General features: G+C 42.0%; 1 protein-coding gene across 11 annotated transcripts in view; it reads left to right on the top strand.

The window, feature by feature from the left end:
- Positions 1-20455, top strand: part of ptprfb (protein tyrosine phosphatase receptor type Fb) — a 215589-nt gene that overhangs the window by 68687 nt on the left and 126447 nt on the right. For all 11 annotated transcript variants that reach the window (XM_088085767.1, XM_088085773.1, XM_088085774.1 and 8 more), the window contains exons 2-3: positions 3374-3548; positions 19866-20011. In XM_088085767.1, coding sequence (XP_087941893.1) covers positions 3449-3548; positions 19866-20011 — 246 coding nt within the window. In that variant the 5' untranslated portion in view covers positions 3374-3448. The remainder of the gene's footprint in view (positions 1-3373; positions 3549-19865; positions 20012-20455) is intronic.

The following is a 20455-nucleotide window of genomic DNA, read 5'->3' as shown; positions in this document are numbered from 1 at the left end:
AAGCAAAATGAAATAAAACTAATTATCTCTAATCAGGACACCAAATTCCTTTCGCCATAAACTAGCTTAACTGTTCTAACTCATTGGTTAAGACAAAATAAAATCCTAGAAAATGGCTAATAAAGGAAATAGAAGTACTTTTTAATTCTACAAGTGCTGCGGGAGTTTTGACCTCTTCTTCTTTGTGCATTTTAGTAGTAGGTGTAGTAGTGCCTGAAACCTCGACTCTGCTCTGACATTAAGTCAGTGCCAGACAGAAATGTGTGGTAAATAAATTCACTCTACACTTCTAGAGTGCCATAATTCCATAAATATATAATTTCTGATTAAAAAATATGTAACTTTGGTATATGTTTTGACATACTGGTTGATGAAACATTAGTTTGTGCACTGCAGTTTCAAACTGTAATAATTTAGAAAATCTACTCAGCTGTAAAACAATTAAGCTCCTGAATTCATCCCGACTAATTATTGCGATTATTAATTAGGATCTCAATTTCTAGTGAAATAATCTTGGTGATCACTTTAGCTGCAATTATGCGGCGCTAACTCCTTCTCTCTCATAAACACTTTCCTCTCTTCCTCTCACACTACTAACCAGGCCTCAGAGTTAAATAATTAACCAAGACAGAAGGATTCACATACAATCTCACAAGGGCAGACATCCACCCCTACGTGTTCTTATTGTTTTTCTCTCGCTCTCCCACATAGTTGCAAACACTGTCTTCCTGTGTGCTGAGCCACTTGCTCAGATTCTGGATCACACTGCACCATTTCCATGTTGGTGCCCTCGCCTTCTGTAAGTGGCACCGCCGCCACAGCACAAATGCACATAGTAGCAAGTGTCGTCCCATAGCATTTGTGTGCGGCTGGGAGGCACAAGCTGCACCGGGATAAATAAGCAGCTATATAAATAAAGAATAAACCTCGCTCTAGGAATTTGTCTCATTGAAGATGAAAAGCATCTGCCTCTCCCTGGCATCTGCTGTAAAAGATATCCCTCCACCGCCAAGGGTTTGGAGCACGGCGACTAGCCAACTCTATCAGCCTCACTCGCTCTCTCTACCCACCGACATGAACCAACGCAACGCTGGCGTACATAAAAATGAGTGTCAAAACAAATTTGTCAGCCAACAAACTTGATGTGAGTTAGACTCATTTTGCAAAGCTAACTTGGGGTATTAAGTTGAGGCCTAAATGTCTTTAATTCTAGTTGCAGAGTGGGGGTGTGATCCAGTTCTTTGGCACCCTGAGCAGTGTATTTGTGTATCTTTTCTTCTCCAGACTGCTACAGCTTAACACACAACAAAGAGCTGCTTTCTCATTAGCAGTGAAGGTGAAGACATGAGGGGAATCTCTTTAACCAGAGGTGTTAAATTATTTTTGCTGTACTATTTTTCAAAAATCCACACGCAGGGAGGAGTATAATACAGCTTGATATGATCACAGCTTGAACTTTCACTGACGATAGATGGTCTTGGCTGCACACCGTGTAAATAAAATTCCTCAGATGGAAGGTGTGTTGCATTGGAAATTGGTTTAGTAGACATGAAAGCCCAGAGGCAAATTCCTGTTAGCGACAAACAGTGATGAGGAGCTCGTCAGTCAGTGATACCTGTCTGCAGCCGTGCCCAGGTGAGGCACCAGCAACGTGACTCACACACAGCATTCCTTTACATCATTTTATTCAGCTGTGCCTGTCTTTTCCTTTGCCAAGTGACTTGTCGGAAAAGGTTAAAGCAGAACCCGGACGAAGAAAAGGAAACTCTTGAAATTTCATTTTCCTAAGATCTCTTCTTAGCGGAGTGTTTTCCTTGGTCTGGTTTCACAAAGACAGTGGTCAGAGAGGTGCCCGGTGTGTGCGTTTTTCTCCCAGTGTTTCCACACATATTGAAATAGCCACATGAGTAATGGGCTGCTCAACACCTCCACAGGCTTAAGAATGGAAAGGTTTCTTTTTCCACAAGATACTGGAGGCATTGTGTTCGTGACACTCTAACTTATTTAGCTGAACTGAATAGACTAAAGCTGACCGGCCACCCAGCAAGCCTCAAGATATTCCACATTGTGAGTGCCTCTCTTTCTCTTTTCACAAATATCAGCAATCAGTATTGTTCAGTCGCCGCTACAAACTCAGCATTGAGACTGAAGAGACGAGCTGAGAAAGTTTTCAATCCAATTCCAATAGGCCTCTTGTAAAAGCTTTATACAGAATCATTGTCAGTGAGCCCTTGAAGACAAAAGTAGGCTTACTTTAAAACTTTTAAAACTTTTCTCATTTTAGTTCATCTTTTCTGAAGTCCTCTGGAGATACTGCTTTAATTCCATCAAAAGAGAGATATCTATCCTTACCATATTGTGGTCCGCTTTACAGCGTTATGATTACTCATCACAGATGGCCATGGGCAAGAGTGTAGGGATAAGAAATTTAGTTAGCTCAATTTATGGGGATACACAGTTACTTTGTTTATAACAGCATTAGACAGCCAAACTGCAGGCTATAACAAACTTAAGGTCATATATCAGAATCTTATCAGCTGGCTTAGTCATTTCCTACACTAAATCTAATTCCTAAAAAGACAAAGAATCAATGTTTGGGCGGTTTAATTTTTCCGTGACAGCCTTTGTTTTTGTCTCCACCCACTACTTAAGACGATGGCGCAATGCTTTCTGTTTTATTGCTCAGTTAATTACGTCTAATTTGTGGTACACCTGCTGCTGCTTTGTTGACCAACTGTGTCCCCCTTGGGGTGTGTGTCGTATGTCAAATGTTTATGCATGCATACATGTTCTGATGTTATGAGATCATGGCACTTTGTGTGATTTGAACCCATCTGGAAGACACAGTTTCAATTTCTTAATGGGGGAACATTAAGTGGGCGGCACTCCTTAGGGAGTACTGTTTAGGAGGTCCTCTGGGTTTTTAACTGATCCCCATTGTGAGAGGAGAGCCGAGGAGCTTAATCCTGCGTCCTGACCTCCCCTTTGTTCTTGTCATTTTTTCCCATGATTTCTCGCTGTTGCACTGTACTGCATTTCCAAACTCTTCTGCTGATGTAGTTTGCGTGCTGCACTCGCTCCACTTGTGTTTTCCTCTGCCCCGAGCAGGATTTTGTTGTGGGTATTGGGCGCCTTGTTGATCGAGACCAAAGATCTGCAGTGTTGTGCGCTGTTGTTTTTCTTACAAGTGTTAGGGTTAGGGTTTCTTACAAGTATACACAATTTACGTCTCCTTTGGTTCTGCTCTGCGACTTGCTTTTGATATTTCTGCTTCACTCTGTTTATTATGCTCATTCAAATATATGCAAATGTATAGTGGGTTTGAATACTAATGTTTCTGTACTCCTGTTCTGCGTGTGTTTTTCTCTCCCAGGTGTTAGTCTTTGATCCTGTCAGAGTGGGACGTGTCTAGCAGGGGACTGAGGAGGGAGCGGTGCCAACTTGGAACATGGTGCCTAATATTCACCTGGCAGTGCCCCTCCTGCCCAGAGGGGCGTTGCTGTTCCTGCTTCTACTCAGCTGCATGGTGTTCTCCTCTCAGGCAGACAGTAAGTAACCTCTTTCACCTGTGAAGTCCTGCTTTGCTTCCTGCACAATCTGATAATACCTTAAGCCTCATAAGTATTTTGACAGTAAGAGCATTTAAGCCTCTCATTTGCTGCACACATGGTGAAAAATACACACAATGGGAGGTTAAAAAGCAGAATAATTTCAGGTGTATTACCTTACCTAGCTGAACAAATGCGGCCCTTTTGAAGACATTCTCTTCGTTTAAAGGTACTATTTAAAGTTGAATTTAACCTTCTACATTGTTGCGCATTAATTCAATGTATTCACGGATAACAAGCTTTCATGCTGTGCATCGTAGAGCTTCATTTGAAATAGAATATAGATTCAATTTACATTTGGTGTCTTTGGTGGATTCCAACAAACAGAAATAGCAGCTTGTCTAATGCATATCCCAAAGTATAGAGCGTTTTAGCATTTGCACTAAAAATACAGTGCACAAAGTGATGCTCCGTTGGCCTCTGTGCCTCGCTGTCAATCTGAATGACGGTTTTGGCTGGGAGAAGGCGCTCAGAGAGATGTGTCACCGTTCCTGCGCCTTTGGGTCTCGGGGGCAGCCAAGAAGCACTGCCCTGCTGAAGACGGGGTCAGGGACAGAATTAATTCAGCACATGACCTCACCTACAGTACTGTCACGAGGTCACTGTAATTCAATTATACCCCGACCCCTCCCATTCCCCCCGCCCCAACAACGCCAACTGCTCTGCGCTTTCATACATGGGTCCAGGAGGATTTGTTTTTCTCTACCCTTTGCCTTGTATCACTCAGCCCTGTGTTATCATCTTTGTCTCTAGCGGGGTGTCTCGAGTTTTGCACAGTATCAGTGTCAACTTGACCTTGCAGAAAAGTTTTGCACTCCTGTCTTATTTCTTGCGGTCTGGCACGACTGTCTTTGCTCTGCCTGTAATGTGATCGGACCAAATCAAACCTCGACTGGAGCTGTAGTGCTTAAGTAAGGCTTACAAGATGTGGCCCACTGCACTGGATCCATCGCAAGACTTTTACAGAGTGTGATGTATTTGACTCAAGTCCATCCGTGCTGCTTTTCCAATGCAACCGATACTGTTGCAATATATTACGATATGTCTAGTCCCTGTGTTGCATCCTGTTATAAAATAAGTTACTCAAGAATTCTACTAAAGTACAACCAACTGATGATTAATTATCTGGAGGAAATAGAATAAATAACCAAGACAATTGTTGGTCTCTTGACAAAGCCAGATCTGCACTGTCAGTTACTTATTTATTGGTTGTGCACCATGTTTATTGTCATGCTATGTTGTTTACCTGTGCTATTCTATGCCTGCATTTTAATTGCCACCAAGGGGATGCACAGAATTGACTCAGCCGCATATGCTTTTTTTTAAAGATCATAAAGGAAAAAAAAGGTAATGTCTGGGGCATGGAAGGTGCCAAGATATTATTCAAATGTGCTGAGTCTGTCAGATGCCCAGTGCGGCCCAGGACTTGAATGCCACCCTGATTATTAAGCTGTGCTGCTATTGTGCTGTTGTTAATCTATATTGTGCAGATAGCTAAGGGGAACATTAAGAAAATATGCCTGATGGCTGAGGTCATTTAACATTTAATTGAAGATATTTAGTCAGTGTTGTCTGTGCAGTATTTTATGTCTTTAGGGTTTGTTGGTCATCTTCAGTTTCTGTTTTTCCAAACAATACAGAGGTATTTAAGGGTCCAGTGTTCAAGATGTGGGGTCAAATATTGGCATAAATGGAATGTATTATAATAAGTATGTTTTCTTAAGTGTGTAATCACCTAAAATACGAGTGGTACTGTTTTTCATCACCTTAGAATGAACTGTTCATAACTATATATAGAGCAGGTTCTCTTCAACAGAGATCTCTGTGTTGTTTGTTCAGTAGATAAAAACGGGAAAAGCAAACACTAGCCCTTTTTACATGGAGCTTGCACTGTAGGACTGCTACTTAGTCCCCTCTTTGCGCCGCCTTTGCATCTTTTCACAGAATCATCATGCCACTCCAGTGGGTGATTTTAGACAGCATGCTAGCACTGCAGAAGCAAAAGAGGCATGGCTGGTGTTGCATTTGACACAACAGCATCGATCTCCAATGTGACATAAAACATACGCATTGGCAGTGCTTTCAAAACCATAACAATGACATAACATGGCAATAACACTGGTTTATGGTCTCTGTTATATGGCAGCTGATCTCATCCTCTGCTCAGAGGAGATGGAGCTTCCAAATTTCATTGTTGTCCCAACGTGCGGCTGCTGTTCTTCTTCGTAAAGTTTGCTGAGAACTGCTGCCTGCTGCTTTTTAAATCTTCTGGTGGTAGGTCGCAAGCATAATACGTCATCAAAAAATCACACCCACCCTGCCCATTGTCCCATCGTGCCAGCTCTTCAGACACCGGTTCAAGGCTGTTGCTAGTTAGTTACACCCGACTTGAAGGCAAGACAACTTTGTTCCCCTATTTCGCAATTTTACTTTTTTTTACAGATTGGTGAGGTGACTTAATAGCGTGATATTCCCGCCCTGAGCAGGCAGTGTGAATTGGGCTATTTGCATTTTAACGTCAGCCACCATAAGGTCCTACACTCTTGGCACACTGAAGATGTTTTAGTTGGTTGCAGTCTACAACCTTATTTGCTAGATGACACTAAATTCTACACACTGGACCTTCTAAGAATCACACACAGATAGACACAGCTAGCTAGCTTACTGTGTTCAACTTAATTTGGACAATGTTCCACAGTATCTTTACTTTTGTTAATCTAGTCTTTTTGCTCTCTGCCTCTCTGTCTCCATGAGAGCGAGATTTCCCTTGTCTCTAATTTCGGTAATCATATCATTTACGGATAAAAAGCCAGAGCCAAGCATTTTAATTAACAGACAAAGATACTCTGCTGTGACAAGCTGGCACAAGCGTTTTTTATTGAAGATACACCCAAGCAGTGATACATGAACGAGGGACTTGAGAAATGATGGAATTTCAGCTTTAAAGAAAGATAAAACAAACTTAAAAAGACTTACAGAAAAGCCTTTTCCAAGGTTAACTTATGGTTGTAGTTTAATGTGAGCATACATGGGAAAAGGCCCAAACCTGCTATTACGCAGGCTGTAAAGCAAACAGACATAGAATTAAAATAAGACAGTTGGGGGGCAAAAATAACACCTACCACTAATGGCAGGGTTGTGTGCATATGATGCCTGTAATTTGTATGCAACTTAGTTATGTGAACTTGATAGTTCTGGTTTGGATTTCCTGTATTACAGGGCAGACAGCAGACAGATATTATGGGCGGGGTGCCTGGTAAGTTTCTTATTACATGGGTTCAGTTTGGTGTCCTTGTCTCCCCCTTGCAAAAGTTCTGCCGGCAGAGCAACCACAGGTAGCAAACGTGTGAGTAGCAGAGTCTGGCCTCAAATAAAAACTACAGGTTGTTCCGTTCACAGTGCTACATTTCAAAGGTTGTCCATACTGTTTGTTTGTAAAATAGCACAATTAATTATGATTTAGAGGCACAAATATGTACAAGAAATCCTTCACCTGCACTATCAGTGATATAGCGGTGTGACATCATTCATCTTATACCGTCATTGACTACGCACACAAAACAGAGTGATTACTCTGAGTGCTGATCGCAGACGTCTCATCGATCCCCGGGGAGCTCAGCCTAATCAACCAGCTCTCTATACAGCCTCCTGGTACACAATAGGCCACAGGCCCACAAGGTCACCCTCAAAGTCATACATACCCAGCACTTAGATGTAATGGTTATCTTTTTGTAGTGCTGTCATTGTGAGTTATTTCATTGGCTTTAATAAGCTTTTGATGTATGTTTCTATTCTCGTGCCTCTCATGTTATTGTCTTGGATGGCTTTTCATGTGAGGTGCGGTGAGGCCTTTGTACCGGCGCCTGCTCTTTTCACTCCCACTGGCATGAGGATTATAACGGGAAAATAATTAACTTAATGTGTTTAAAGTAGGCTTGGGCTGTATGTAATATTTTATACCTTTATACTTTCCTCAAATTTCACCAGGATATATGGCATATGACGGCAAGTGCACTACTTTACGATAAGAAAAATGATATTCTCACCCCAATTTTCCTTATTAATCAGATAAATACAACTGTACAAGTTTTTAATTCAACCTTCTCGATCAGACAAGACTGACAAGGCTTAATGGCTTCATTAACTTGTCATAAAACACACTTCAGTCAAACTCGACACAGAAAATAAAACTCATCCAAACCATCTTGGTTTCTCTTGCTAGTAATCTAGTTAGTAAGTCCACTGTTCCAACAATCACCAGCTCCGGTTTGTTCAAAATAAATCCTTAATTCAAGTTAGATGTAAAAAAAACATGCCGCCATTTCCCACAGTCTCTCTCTGTATACCACCGGCTGTTCTGTAACTTGTACCTCCACCACTAGGTATTGGGGTGTCTTTCAGCTCAGCTAACTGTACAACCAGTAAAGACTGGAGACTGAGCTCTGACTGTTCGTGCTGTGCAAAACATACAATAAGTTAATCAGAAAGAGGAGCACCTGTATTAATGGCAGAATTGAAAAACATACCTTCAGGATTTCAAATACTCTGGCGTACTGTAATACTGTGATACTGCCGAGGCCTAGTTTAAAGTAACTTTTTTACATTGGACTGCCATCATGCCAAAGCCATTCATTGTAGTTTGTTGGAAAGAAAGAAAAAAATCCTAGCTTTAGTGTCTTTTTAATTGTCAAATAGATAGACTGCAAAAGGTTTCCAATCTGGCTGCTATGCTAAATATACAAGTACTCTGGTTTTAGACGGCAATATCCCTAAATAGCCAGTTAAATAGCATTATCTTAAAAAAAAATAACCTGTAAGACAAGCTCCATAGATTGATTTGGCAATCTCTAAAGCTTATACAATGGACTGATGTGATGGAAGTGCCAAAGTGGTTTTGAGAAGGGTGGCCAGATGAGGGGGTGCCGGGTGGAAATTGGATTGTATTTTTAAGTGTCCATATGGTCGCCCAGTTCAAAAACTGACAGGGATAGAAATTGATTCTTTTTTAATTAAAAGTAACCATATCCACCTTGGAGAGCCACTTGGAGAGTAATGCAGTTAGCTCGCAGCTGTGGTCCACACACATCATACAGACAGGCACTGTGAGAGGAGAGAGAGGCTGAGGCGCAGGGAAAACTGAACAACAGAAAATGCACTGAGAGAAGCAGTAGGGGAAACGGCAATATACGTGAGAAAAACATCTGCAAGATAAAGTGTCGGAGGAACGCAATTTGGAGGTTGGGGCAATTCGGTGGGAAGTTGTTTTCATAAGCTGGTGCAGCAATGTCAGAATAGAGGGAGGAAAGGGTCATCGGAGGTTAATGATGTGAGATTAATAGTTTAATTAGAGAGCTCAATAGCAGGTCCAGAGGCAGTCACCCAAACCCTCTGCTGTGTCCCGGATTTAGCAATGCCACAGGACAACAAGAACCGCCAGTGTCCTTCCAAAAAAGGGCAAATGGAGAAAGACATTTAAATTTTGTGTTCATAGTGATGGCTCTGTTGGCATTAGAGATTTCAGGTCCTTACTGTAACTTCTTACTCATAATATTCTCACTTAATCTTAGGCTATCTTGAATTGAATTAATCCAATATTACCAGACATTTTGAAGGGTTGATATGGATTTAATTTGTGCCGGTACAGCTTTGGATGTGCGCTTTTAGTTGACCAGACGGTTAAATGCCGCTGTCCTCGCTGATCAGACCCAGCATTACTAGTCAGTTAAACTTGGAGGATCAGCATGTGAGACCAATCAACACCTCTGATCATCCCTGGCAGCTGTCCATGGACGGTTAACGCAAAACTATGTCTGAGCCTCACATTCAGGCCGGTTGGGTGTCTTCTTGCTAGGCTGAACTAGGCAGGTGCTTTTGGTGCACGGGAGATCCTGACAAGTCTGGACGTGTGTGTTTCTATGTGTCAATTTGCATGCACACCCATGCATGGCGTCGCTGCTGTGTTTGAATCTATTAGTCAGGATGTTAAATACACAGTAAATCAATGTTATTTGTTAACTTTTATTTAGTTATTTTCATGTTTTGCATGATAATGCGCATGTGCTGAATGTGTGAATTTGGTGATTGAAAAATGTGATTGATGATTTCAAATGGCTCTTTAAATATAACCAATATTTTTCAGACCATGCTTTACTTTATAGATTAAGTTGTGTTCACCTTTAACTGTTTTTGAGTGTTTTATTACTTTTAGACTAGTCTTAGGGCTCCTTTATGCTCAACGTAAGAGACGGAGACAGATCCCTCTGTCCATACTATGCATTAATTTCTTTTGTATTTGTCCGCATTTTTTAAAAGTTTACGGATATTGAAGAAACAGAGCAGTACCAATGGAAATTTCGGGCAGTGTAGTTCAAGTGCGATATGGCTGTAGGAAATGACAAAGAAAATTAAATAATGGTGGAACGGAACAAATCAGTAATTTATAATAATATATAGTAAAAAAGGGGAAAGTAATTCTTCGTCCACGTGTCAGGATATATATAATGGCTGCACAGACCAAGCTGCCTCCATTCAAAGCTACATTATTATGACCCCCTCCACAGTTACCATGTTTGTAGTTGTGTGAAACGTTTGACTCCTCTAGTGCTGATTATTGGCTGTATCTATGCTATGATAAAGGATGCAAAGAGGTATTTGGACGGTGTGGTTTTAATGTCAGGGAAATTAGTTGCTTGGTTTTGTCACATTCTGATCTGACTGTTGAAATTGGAGAAATTCAAGACAGCTGGTGTTAAATAGCACATAATCAGGTAATGGAGAGCCCATTGCCACACCCATGTATTGTTTACTGTTGCAGCATCCTCCAAGGTGCACTTTAGGGCAGCTAACTCAACCCAAACAGCCTGTGGACATGGTGTAGCATAAAGCATGGCTGGGTCTCAAGTGGGAACTATTTCATTGGTAAATGGTCACCTTAGCTTTTCAAAGATTTTAAATCATAAGGGAAGCAACAAAAGGAGCCTGTTGGCATAAAGCCAAGATGTCTTTGTTGTCCCATGTCCCTACAGTAACATGATTTAATTTCAACCTCAATTTTGGCTGGTGGGGAGTAGAATTACTTAAGACCTCCAGGCCGTGTGGGTGAGAAGATGAGAACAATGGTAGGGGCTCTTTGTGGTCTCCGAGGGAGGGCTAATCTAGGGGAGGCAAATTAATGAGGTTAGTGGGGTCGCAAGGGGGTGTGTGGTGATGGATGACGAACGAACCCTAAAATGGAATTGCCGAAGAAGCTAGGAGCAATCTCAGTGACGGACCCCCGAACCCACCCCCTCCCGGGATTACTTAACACACTTAACATTTTCCCCACACTGGTCTATTAATGTCAGGGTCCGAGCCAAGGTGACCATCGGACTTTACACAGCACCATTAACAAATCTCCCCTCATCAGTTACCCGAATCTCCTTTCATACTCCCACAGCAACTTTACAGAGCCGATTGGATTTCCATTACAAAGATGTCACGCTATATACTTTATTACATATTCAAGCTGCATTCAAAATGTGCTTTGCCTTCTTTGTATTTTGTTTTGCATGCGAGTGTCCCCAGGTTGACACTCTGTTACCCGCCCACACACGCCTCCGAATGCAGCAGTCAGTCGTCCTTCAGCTTCAGAGTGGAAAAACGCTTAGTTTCATGACAGGGCAAATGAGATCATTTCATCAAGTGAACTAAATGAACATCAGAGGTGATGCAGCCCCAGGGTTATGCAGATCACTGTGTAGTGCAGCCAGCACATTAGCAGGCTTGTCTTGTAGGTTAGGGCCACATGCTGCATAAGGAGACAGGGAGTGATTTTGCATTTTACATTTGCATTGTCCACAATGTGTGGCAGCGTATACATCAGTTGTTTACAGATAATGACATGGCGAATCTCCAACCAGCCAGAAATTACAGCATTGAGAACATACAGTAGAGTTTGCCCTCTTTTTATAGCTGTAATTTTCAGTAAACTGCATATTTTCCTTGTATAAAGCGCAACAAGAGTAGTTTTATCTCATGAAAGCAAAACAAAGAAATCATAGTGTCTGCCTTTGTCTAATGTCTATCTTTCCCTTGGAAAAAGCTACTGGTAGTGAATCATCTTTGACTAGGTTTGGGTTTGGCGCCACTTTAAGTACCACAGGTAATATAAAACCTCAGATTCCCAGTCGTGTGATACCCCAAACACCCACATCCTTGCCATCAAAAAGTACACAATGAAGCGTTTATCCTTGCTTGTTTTTTAAACAGCTGTTTTTTAATGCCCACTCCAGGCACTGGTCACCAAAGCACATTGTGGATTTATTTATTTTTTTCAAATGTCATATGTTGACTGACAGACGGGAAGAGAAAGAGAGCAGACTTGAGAGATGCCTCCCTCGTTCATAATCGGCTTGAGAAGATGAAAGCCATTACATTAATGTTGCTCACACTGGGAAGAGAGGAGTGAAGGGTAATTGCACTTAGAGTTCTTGTTCTTCTCCGCTGTCTTGAATAATTCACTGAAGGCTGGAAGCCCTGATAGAAAGCCCGTCTTTGTGGTCCACGAGGGGTTTTGAAAGTTTGATGTTTTTCTTTTTCCTTTACTCTTCTATAGGTTTAGACATTTTGTCTTAAGTACAGTATCTCAGAGATGATGAACGACGCCGCTCTTGCGATTTCACTGAAGTTCTGATAAAGCTTAAAAAGCTCCATCAATCTTCGGCCACTACACTATCATCCTCGGAAAAGATTCTTTGGTATTTGTGTTATCAGGAATGAATGCAGCGTGAACTGACTGTCAATGAGTGGATAGTGCAGCACAACTGGACCTGTTCAAACATGTGGAGAAATTAGCTAAGCAAAAACAGATAGGTTTGAGTTGTGGTTGAAACCCAGATGTTCTCAGTGTGAGGTGGAAACTTGACACTGATCCTTTGTATCAAAAGAAGTTTAGGCTCAAGATATTTGAGCCAAATTATTAGAGCTAAAAGTATTCGTACTGTGTCTCACTCACCTTAATAAAGTATTCATACTGTGTCTCTCTCACCTTACTCTGTATATGTTTAGATAGTTCACAAAGCACCAAGAAGAAGAGGGTTAGGACTGCTGTACTGTGCGATGCACAATGACAGTTCAATTGCTTTTTATTTATAATGTGAACTCTATTTGACAGATTTGAGATACAATTTTAAAAAAGAGATATTAAAAAGAAATCATGTTAAAGTGAAATGCTTTGGTTGTCCTCCATGTCGTCTCCATTTGTTGTCTTAACCACAGAAGATCCGATCCTCAATTAATCCAATTGGACAATGGGAAAAACTTCAATGACGTTGGGTGCCTTTTCAGCATCTAGATTTGAAAAAACTGGGTGAAAAATTTTCAACTGGAATCTAACCCTTAACACCACCTGTACAGTTGTCATGAATTTCTTAATAAGCCATAGAAACCAAAGCTATTTTCTGTACCTGTCTGTGAACATGTTTATTACTGCTGTAAAGTTTGTGTCTGTGTGGATAGACCCATTTTTAGAGCCAGCCTCAAGTGGCCATTCAGGGGACAGCAGTTTTTGGTCCTTTCCAGTTTGACTTCATTTTTCAGCCTTGGACGTAGGCGCTTTGCAAAAATGTGAGGCACAATAAGCGCAGAGCATCTAGCAAAACACTTAACTCTCATTGTAAACAATTACAAAAGGCCACCTCATGCTGCTAAAAAGTACCTTGTCTTCTTTTTATCATTTAGTTCTAGGGTCCTTACACATAAATGTGCTATGTACATGTGTCATTTGGAGAAAGAAATAACACAGTGGTGTTGAGCTGTAAAACTGAAGTGTGAAAGCAAACATGATGTTTATTGGTTTTAACAAACAGCCTGAAGTGCAGTTGACTTTATCGGGGTAAATAACTTGCAGGGGAGGCAGCTTTATATGGAATTAATTGCAAACAAGTTGCCTGCTAATGGCCCGAAAAGGCCTTAATGGAAGTGTTCCATTAAAACAACCATTGCTGATGCCATCAGACAAATTTTCACTAAGTGTTGCCTCATGAAAATGATAACTTGCTAATCCATTATTAATAAGAATTAATGGTTTTTCTCTCTGCCGCGTGTGTATCGATCCCTGATACTCTACACCACAGAGTAGCTCTCATTGGGCACTCTGGCAGGCTAGGGAATACACTAATTGTTAGCCACACAAGTGTCATTTACGCAACTCTCCCTGCTGTCTGCATTTATTACAAGCCTTACTCTGAGGCCCCCGACAAGGATAAAAGAGAAAACTGGAAAGCTGCTTAGGAAACATATCATACAGTAACACTGTGCTGAGTGGGTCAGAACAGCAAAAAACTACTTAGGAATAAATATTTTGCCCAAACCCCTTTCTATTTTATCCCGTCTTTTAAAAGCTCACCTGAAATGTGACCCATATTCATTAGTTTATTCATCAGACCCATTTTCTTGTGCTGTCCTTGACAAAGTCGTCTACTGTTTGTTGACAAGTGTTCCCGATCCCGCGTCCCAACAACTTCAGGTCTGTGCAGTGAGAAATAAAACACCTGTAGTCGTACTGGAGTTTGGAAAGCCCCATACCTTTCATCTGTCTAATGACCTCAGACCCCACAAATACTGCTGCAGGCATTAGGTTTACTGAGAGAAGCTGTTTAATCTCCCACACACAGAGCAATCAGCAGTCTCGAGGCTCCCTCAGTGCTGTCTAAACCAGGGATCTAAGCAGATTAGCCAATAGCCAGCCCGCAAATTTAAATTTCAAGTCAACAAATATGCATAGTTATGAGTTAAAGTGAGAATACACCTGGTTTGTGTACACAGAAAAATACTATGACTCACCACTAATAACTGCTGCTTGATTATACTAGCACTTTGTATGACGTTTTCACACATTAGGCGTAAAAAGGTGTGCATTAATTTCCCTAATGACCCTCTGATTTCTTTGATAACCAGGCTAATGTCTGTCAGGAAGTGTGGAAACGAACTAGAAACACCTTATTAGTCCCACAAAATAAGAAAAGAAAAATGTGCGTATTGTCTTTATTTTTACTTTGATTAACTCATTCCGTTCATTAGTGGAAACATGAAAGCTTTTTTGCTCGACATACACCACCAACAGCTATGCTGCCACTGTTTGTGTACAGCAGCACTGTTTTGCATGTCGAGCATTTTTTGATCTTCCTGATGCATTAATTTCGTAATTAAAAACCAAAAAGATTGAATGATTGACTTGTAATCCAGATATGTTTATCTGCTTTGATTTTTATAACCCAGTTTAGGTGTTTACACGATAGCGTCAGTAATTATAGCAGCGCCTTAATCTTGTTAGCGCGAGTAAACGAAAAAAATGTGGTAAATATGAAATGCTCACGAGTCTATAACCCCCACCCTGAAATTCTGGCACTTTGCACCCAGCACTAGTCCTGACAGTTGTGGCAGCACTTCCTACACATTGCCAGCTAGAAGAGAGCAGGCGTTATAGTCTTGTGTGTCAAGATAGGAGTTTTGAATGTGATATATCAAAGCTTAGAAAAAGTGCACTCAAAGCTCGCAGTCACCAGCTGAGAGAAGGATTTGCATAGGTAGGCTTATGTGTTTTCCACCTCGTCCCTGCCATTGTTTTCATGTGACAACTGCCTGACAGCCAGAAAAATGGGACACAGGCAGAGAAAAGAGGGTCGAGTCTGGATTTTGTCTCTCTAAGAAAAGAACTGACAAACCCAACAGTTTGATATCCTCACCCACCAGTGGTGGCACAGTGATGGAGGAACGCGGCGGTGCAGAAATAAATGCCTCTGCCCTTTCGTTGGAGTGTATTAGGACCACTATTAACCCCGTCCTTAAGTCGGGGGGTTTAGGGTCGCCACGGACCTTTTTGAGATTTTGTGATTGAACGCTCGGCGAGATCTGGATTAACAACGGACAGCTCGGAATCCGCCATAGTTTCGCCTTTGAGTCAAAGGTTAACTGGCGGAATTCAGGGGAAGCTTTTTTTAAGAGGATTAATACGGGAAAAGCTCAGCGAGGGCCAGTTTACCGTTTTCTTCCACTTATCCCCAAAAAATCCTTATGATTTCCGAGATCCAGCCCTTCCTCTCTTAAATGTTTGTAGCAATACACAAGCTTACAACGTTTAATTTAAGGTTTCTGCGGAGAACTGTTTAATGCCGCCCGATCCTCCATCTTAACATGGGAGCCATCACATCACGTTAAACTGCTGTGGACAGATGTTAGCAGCAACTCTTGGAAGTCAGAATGGTGATAATCAGGTCTTGAGGATTCCAACTCAGCACCCAGGGAAGCACAGATGCATGCTCAGGCATACACTCTAAGGGGCTTATCAGGTTTGAATCATTAACACAGCCCTCCGCTGCCGCCTGTGGGCGCGTGCCACAGTCACATTGTGACGCTATAGAAAACGATTTAGTGCTGTGCTGTTGCAGTCTAAATCTTTTTCCAGGGAGGACGAAAATATCATTCAAATGTCAGGTGGGTTTAGGTACTATGCAGGGGTCACAGGTCACAGATGGATGGATGGATGTGTTGGATTAGTGTGTATCGCCAAGCACGCATAACTGCCTACTCACACGCTCCTCACACTGCACTACAGCGCACTTCAGCCTATCAGTGTTATGTAAAATGCTGCCGGTTTGATTGTGTTTGTCCTTGTTAGCTTATCGTGATTGTTTTTTAAACAAAGGACCATGTAAGCTTTTATCTCTTTTGCTAAAGTGACAGTTATTTGACAGTGACTTACTCCCCTGAAAAACAAAAAATGGGTCATAAACGGATCATTTCAAGAGTAAATAATATCAGATAGATTCCTGCAATTTACTTTTTTAAAGCTGTGAGGAGATGATATCTCTCAGAGCATTCCTAATGTTAAGTGGATGGAGCAGTTTTACAGGTATTACCTACTGTTTGACTAATATTTAAGTGTGTACTACTGCAAGTGCTCTGCTGCTATCTGTATGGTCATCTTACATCACTTAGAGCACCCAATCTTCTCAGATACTTTAATTTGCAATTTTTTGTGTAGTAATGGGATGTAACTTGGCATATTTACTTAAATAATGCACCTAACTACAATTTGAGGTACTTTTTACTCTACTACAGTCATTTGACACTTATCACTTATCATTTGACACTTATCATTTGACACTTACAAATACTAGTTACCTTTTACAAATAAAAACGTATGCTTATATGACATGATGCAGTATCAAAAAGCATCATTTGAGTACACATTGAGAGACTACAACATTAAAATGTTCTTACTGCAAATATGTAAAAACGTGACCCTTTGATAGGAGCCATTCTGCATTGTCAGTACTTCTACTTTTGATACTTCAAATACATTTTGCTGATAATACTTTTTCCTGAGTAGTATTTTGAACTTGAAACTTTTACTTATAACTGGGTATTTGGTGGTATTTATACTTTAACCTATGAATAGGATTTCAGTACCTTTTCCATCACTGACTTTGTGCAAGTTATACAATGCAGATTTTACTGAGAAATAATGTATAGACTCCTACAGAGGTAATCCCTTTCAATCATCACTTTGACCCACTAGAAGTGTGAGGCGATGAATTTTTCTAAAGAGACTCTGTCCTCTGCCTTATTTCTTTTATTTTGTTCTTATTTTTGGGATGTTTATGGGTGTGCACCCACAGAGCTCAAGTGAGGTCAGGCTTTATAGAAAAGGTAGAAACCAAGTGCTGGACACTAAGCAGCAGGCATCTAAGAGACACAGCGCTGAAAAAAACGCAAATATAAGCAAGCAAAATGCCAAATGAGAGTGAATCTGGGATTGGGTTTCACTTTGTATGAGCAACCACCGTGTTTACAAATAGTAACTAACAATCCTGCATAGTAGACCTTTAAGACAACCTGTAGAAAATATATTTATGCACCCGTCTGCCAAAACATTCAAACCTCCAGCTACTGAAGTGAATAACACTGATCATCCCATTACACAGTAATGTTCTGTCACTTGACGTGCTTCACCGACCCAAACAACATTGCAGACCGAGTACGCCCCCTCATAGCAGCAGCATTTGGGGGATATGCCAGTAACCTGGAAGTACCCCTCATCTGCAGTGGGTCCTCGGCAGATCAGTCTTGGCTCTGATCTGCCGGGGCATCCACACAGGACCTCTGGAGATGTCCTGAGGTGTCTGGCTTCAAGGCGTTGGCAGCGGATCCTTTGAGTCCTGTGGGTTGCGAGGTAATGCTCCGTCAGATTGGGATCTGGGAAATTCGGAGCCCAGGTTTACATGCTGAGCTCTTTGTCACATTCTTCAAGGCCATTCCTGAGCAGTTTTTGCAGTATGGCATGGTGCATTGTCCTGCTGGTGGGAGCACTGTCATGGCTGCCGCTGCTGTGAGGTGGTCTGCAATATTGGTCTGCAAAGTTCTTTGGGTGGATGGAGCACATCAACTGTCATTCACATGAACACCAAGGTTTCTCTGCAGAACATTGCACTGTAAAGAAATGGAAACTGTTATTCACTCCAGCAGCCAGTGATTTATCATGGATGATGTGTGTGTGTGTGTGTGTGTGTGTGTGTGTGTGTGTGTGTGTAGATAGATAGATAGGTAGGTAAGTAGGTAGTTAGATGGATGGATAGATAGATTGATAGTATTTACCCTTTTTTTTACATTAAGAACTTGAGTACTCATGGAAATGACTTAAAATGCCCATCCCCCAGTATGTATTTGTCATGAATATGCCCTTGATAGAAGGTAGGCTTTTCTTTAGGAGTGACATCAATCCGCTCATATTCCTGCTACTCTCCTCTCTTCCTGCACCCAGTTGCATTTAAATGTGTATAATCACCTCACATCAAAGTGTTATGTATGCACACGCACCACTCTGCCTGCATGCTTTCAGTATCTCTTTTATTGTGTACTGCTTTGTCGCTTGAAGAAAGCTCCTCTGCAGAAATGTCCCCGAGCAAAGGACAGACAGTGCCACCTCGCTCTCTCTAGCCAAGCGAGGGCAGAGGTTGACGATATAACAGGTGGACATGAAGAATATGCTCACTGACGGTCCTATCCGTGTCAGAAACAGCTACAATGTTATGCTAACCAGATATTGACCCCCCTCCCACCCCCCACCCTACTGCAGCCCTCTCCCAACAACGTTATATGAGAGCACATAAGAGTAAAGAATGGTGGCAGCCACTGCGGGATTTTCCCCAGCGTGTGCTCAGAGAGGGAAGGCTGGCGTCTCCTCTGTGTATCCAGTGTAATGATTCACCCCTTTGTGCATGTCTCCGCGGGGCGGTCTGCTCGTCACCACCGCGGTTTAGGTGTTCCCCACCTCCCTCTTTAATGACTCTGGAGATGAAACAGGAGCTGACAGAGCTGGTAATAAGGACATTGTGTCATGTTGTTGAAGCCAGGCTCATCTAGGCTGAGAATAAAGCATAAAGCATGGGAGCTATAGCATGGAGCTAAGACGCACTCATTGTAGCATCATGTCAACTTAGACAGGCTGTCAGTGAAACACACACTCCATTGTCCTGAGCACAATGATGTCGGGTGTGGTGCTCGCTGACAAACACCCTGAAGGCAAACGGGATCCACGTCAAGAGGTGTTCTCCAAGGTAGTCCACTGTGTTGTTGTAAACATTATTGAGAAAGTCACACAGAGGTCACAGAATCACAATATAGTAGTAGCCTTGCTTGGATTTAGGACACACCAACTTTAATGCCTCATAAAAACAAAAACTACTTGAATGCTTAATAACCTGATTAACTCCCAAAGTGTCTAATTTACCAGCATCCTGCTTTTCTTTCTTTGTGAAGGCTTTTTTTTGTTTGTGTGAAAGTGTGGGAGTTTGTCTACTTATCTCGTTTTATCTATGGGGTTTAATGCAGTCCCTCATGTTCCAGAGACAGAACTGCAACTTCATTGTCTGTGGGCGACAGACTTTGCCGTTTCAAATGGTGTGTCAAAGCAGAGGTGAGAAATTCAACATGATACAGTGACAGGCAGCCACACAAAGACTGAATGTTTCTCCCATGACTGAGCTGCAGGTGTGCGCAGCAACAATGCCAGTGTGGGTTTTGTCATTGCTGCCTTTGTGTGGAGAAAGTGATACCCATAGATAACCAAGTTTCACATGCCGACGTGACTGGCAGTAGGCAATAACATCACCCTCATCTCTCTCCCTCCCTTCTCCCTCACCTCCTTCCCTTTCTCCCTGTCCCTGACTTCTTTCCCTCCCTCTTTTTACCACTTTTCATCTCCCTCTTCTTTCTCAGGCTTGCCAAGTTTCGTCAAATCCCCAGAGGACCAGACGGGCATATCAGGAGGAGTTGCGTCGTTTGTGTGCCAGGCCACCGGGGAGCCCAAACCCAGAATCACCTGGATGAAGAAAGGCAAGAAAGTCAGCTCCCAGCGCTTTGAGGTGAGCACTAATGCGTGACTCTCAGATCTCTGAACGTGCACACGTGTATACACACAAACACAAGCAAACAACACACGTGACACGACATCACAAGCACGCCTTTATAACACTCTCTCATTAACACGGGCACGCCCACTCGTGCACGCAGTGTTAACACAAAACACACACTCACATAATCAATTGCCCTGTTATTGAGCATCACACCAACTCTTCTCTTCTCGGAGCGAGACCAGACAGGCTTCCCTTCTCTTTAATCTCCTTCCATCTTGATTTATATAGTCCTCTTCATCTCTTTCAGTCTTTTCACACCCTCATCCTTCCCCTTCTGTTCCTCGGCTCCACCATTGCTAGCCATACATCCCCTTGATGTATTACTTGATGTATTTCTCCTCCCTCTTTTGAACCCATGTGAACAGAAGGAAGTGCCCTAGGTGGGAGCTCACA

The sequence above is a fragment of the Plectropomus leopardus genome, chromosome 12 (genome assembly GCF_026936395.1).
Source record: "Plectropomus leopardus strain MGB_pleo_1.0 chromosome 12, ASM2693639v1, whole genome shotgun sequence".
NCBI lineage: Eukaryota > Metazoa > Chordata > Actinopteri > Perciformes > Serranidae > Plectropomus > Plectropomus leopardus.
This window is presented reverse-complemented; position numbering and strand designations above follow the sequence as displayed.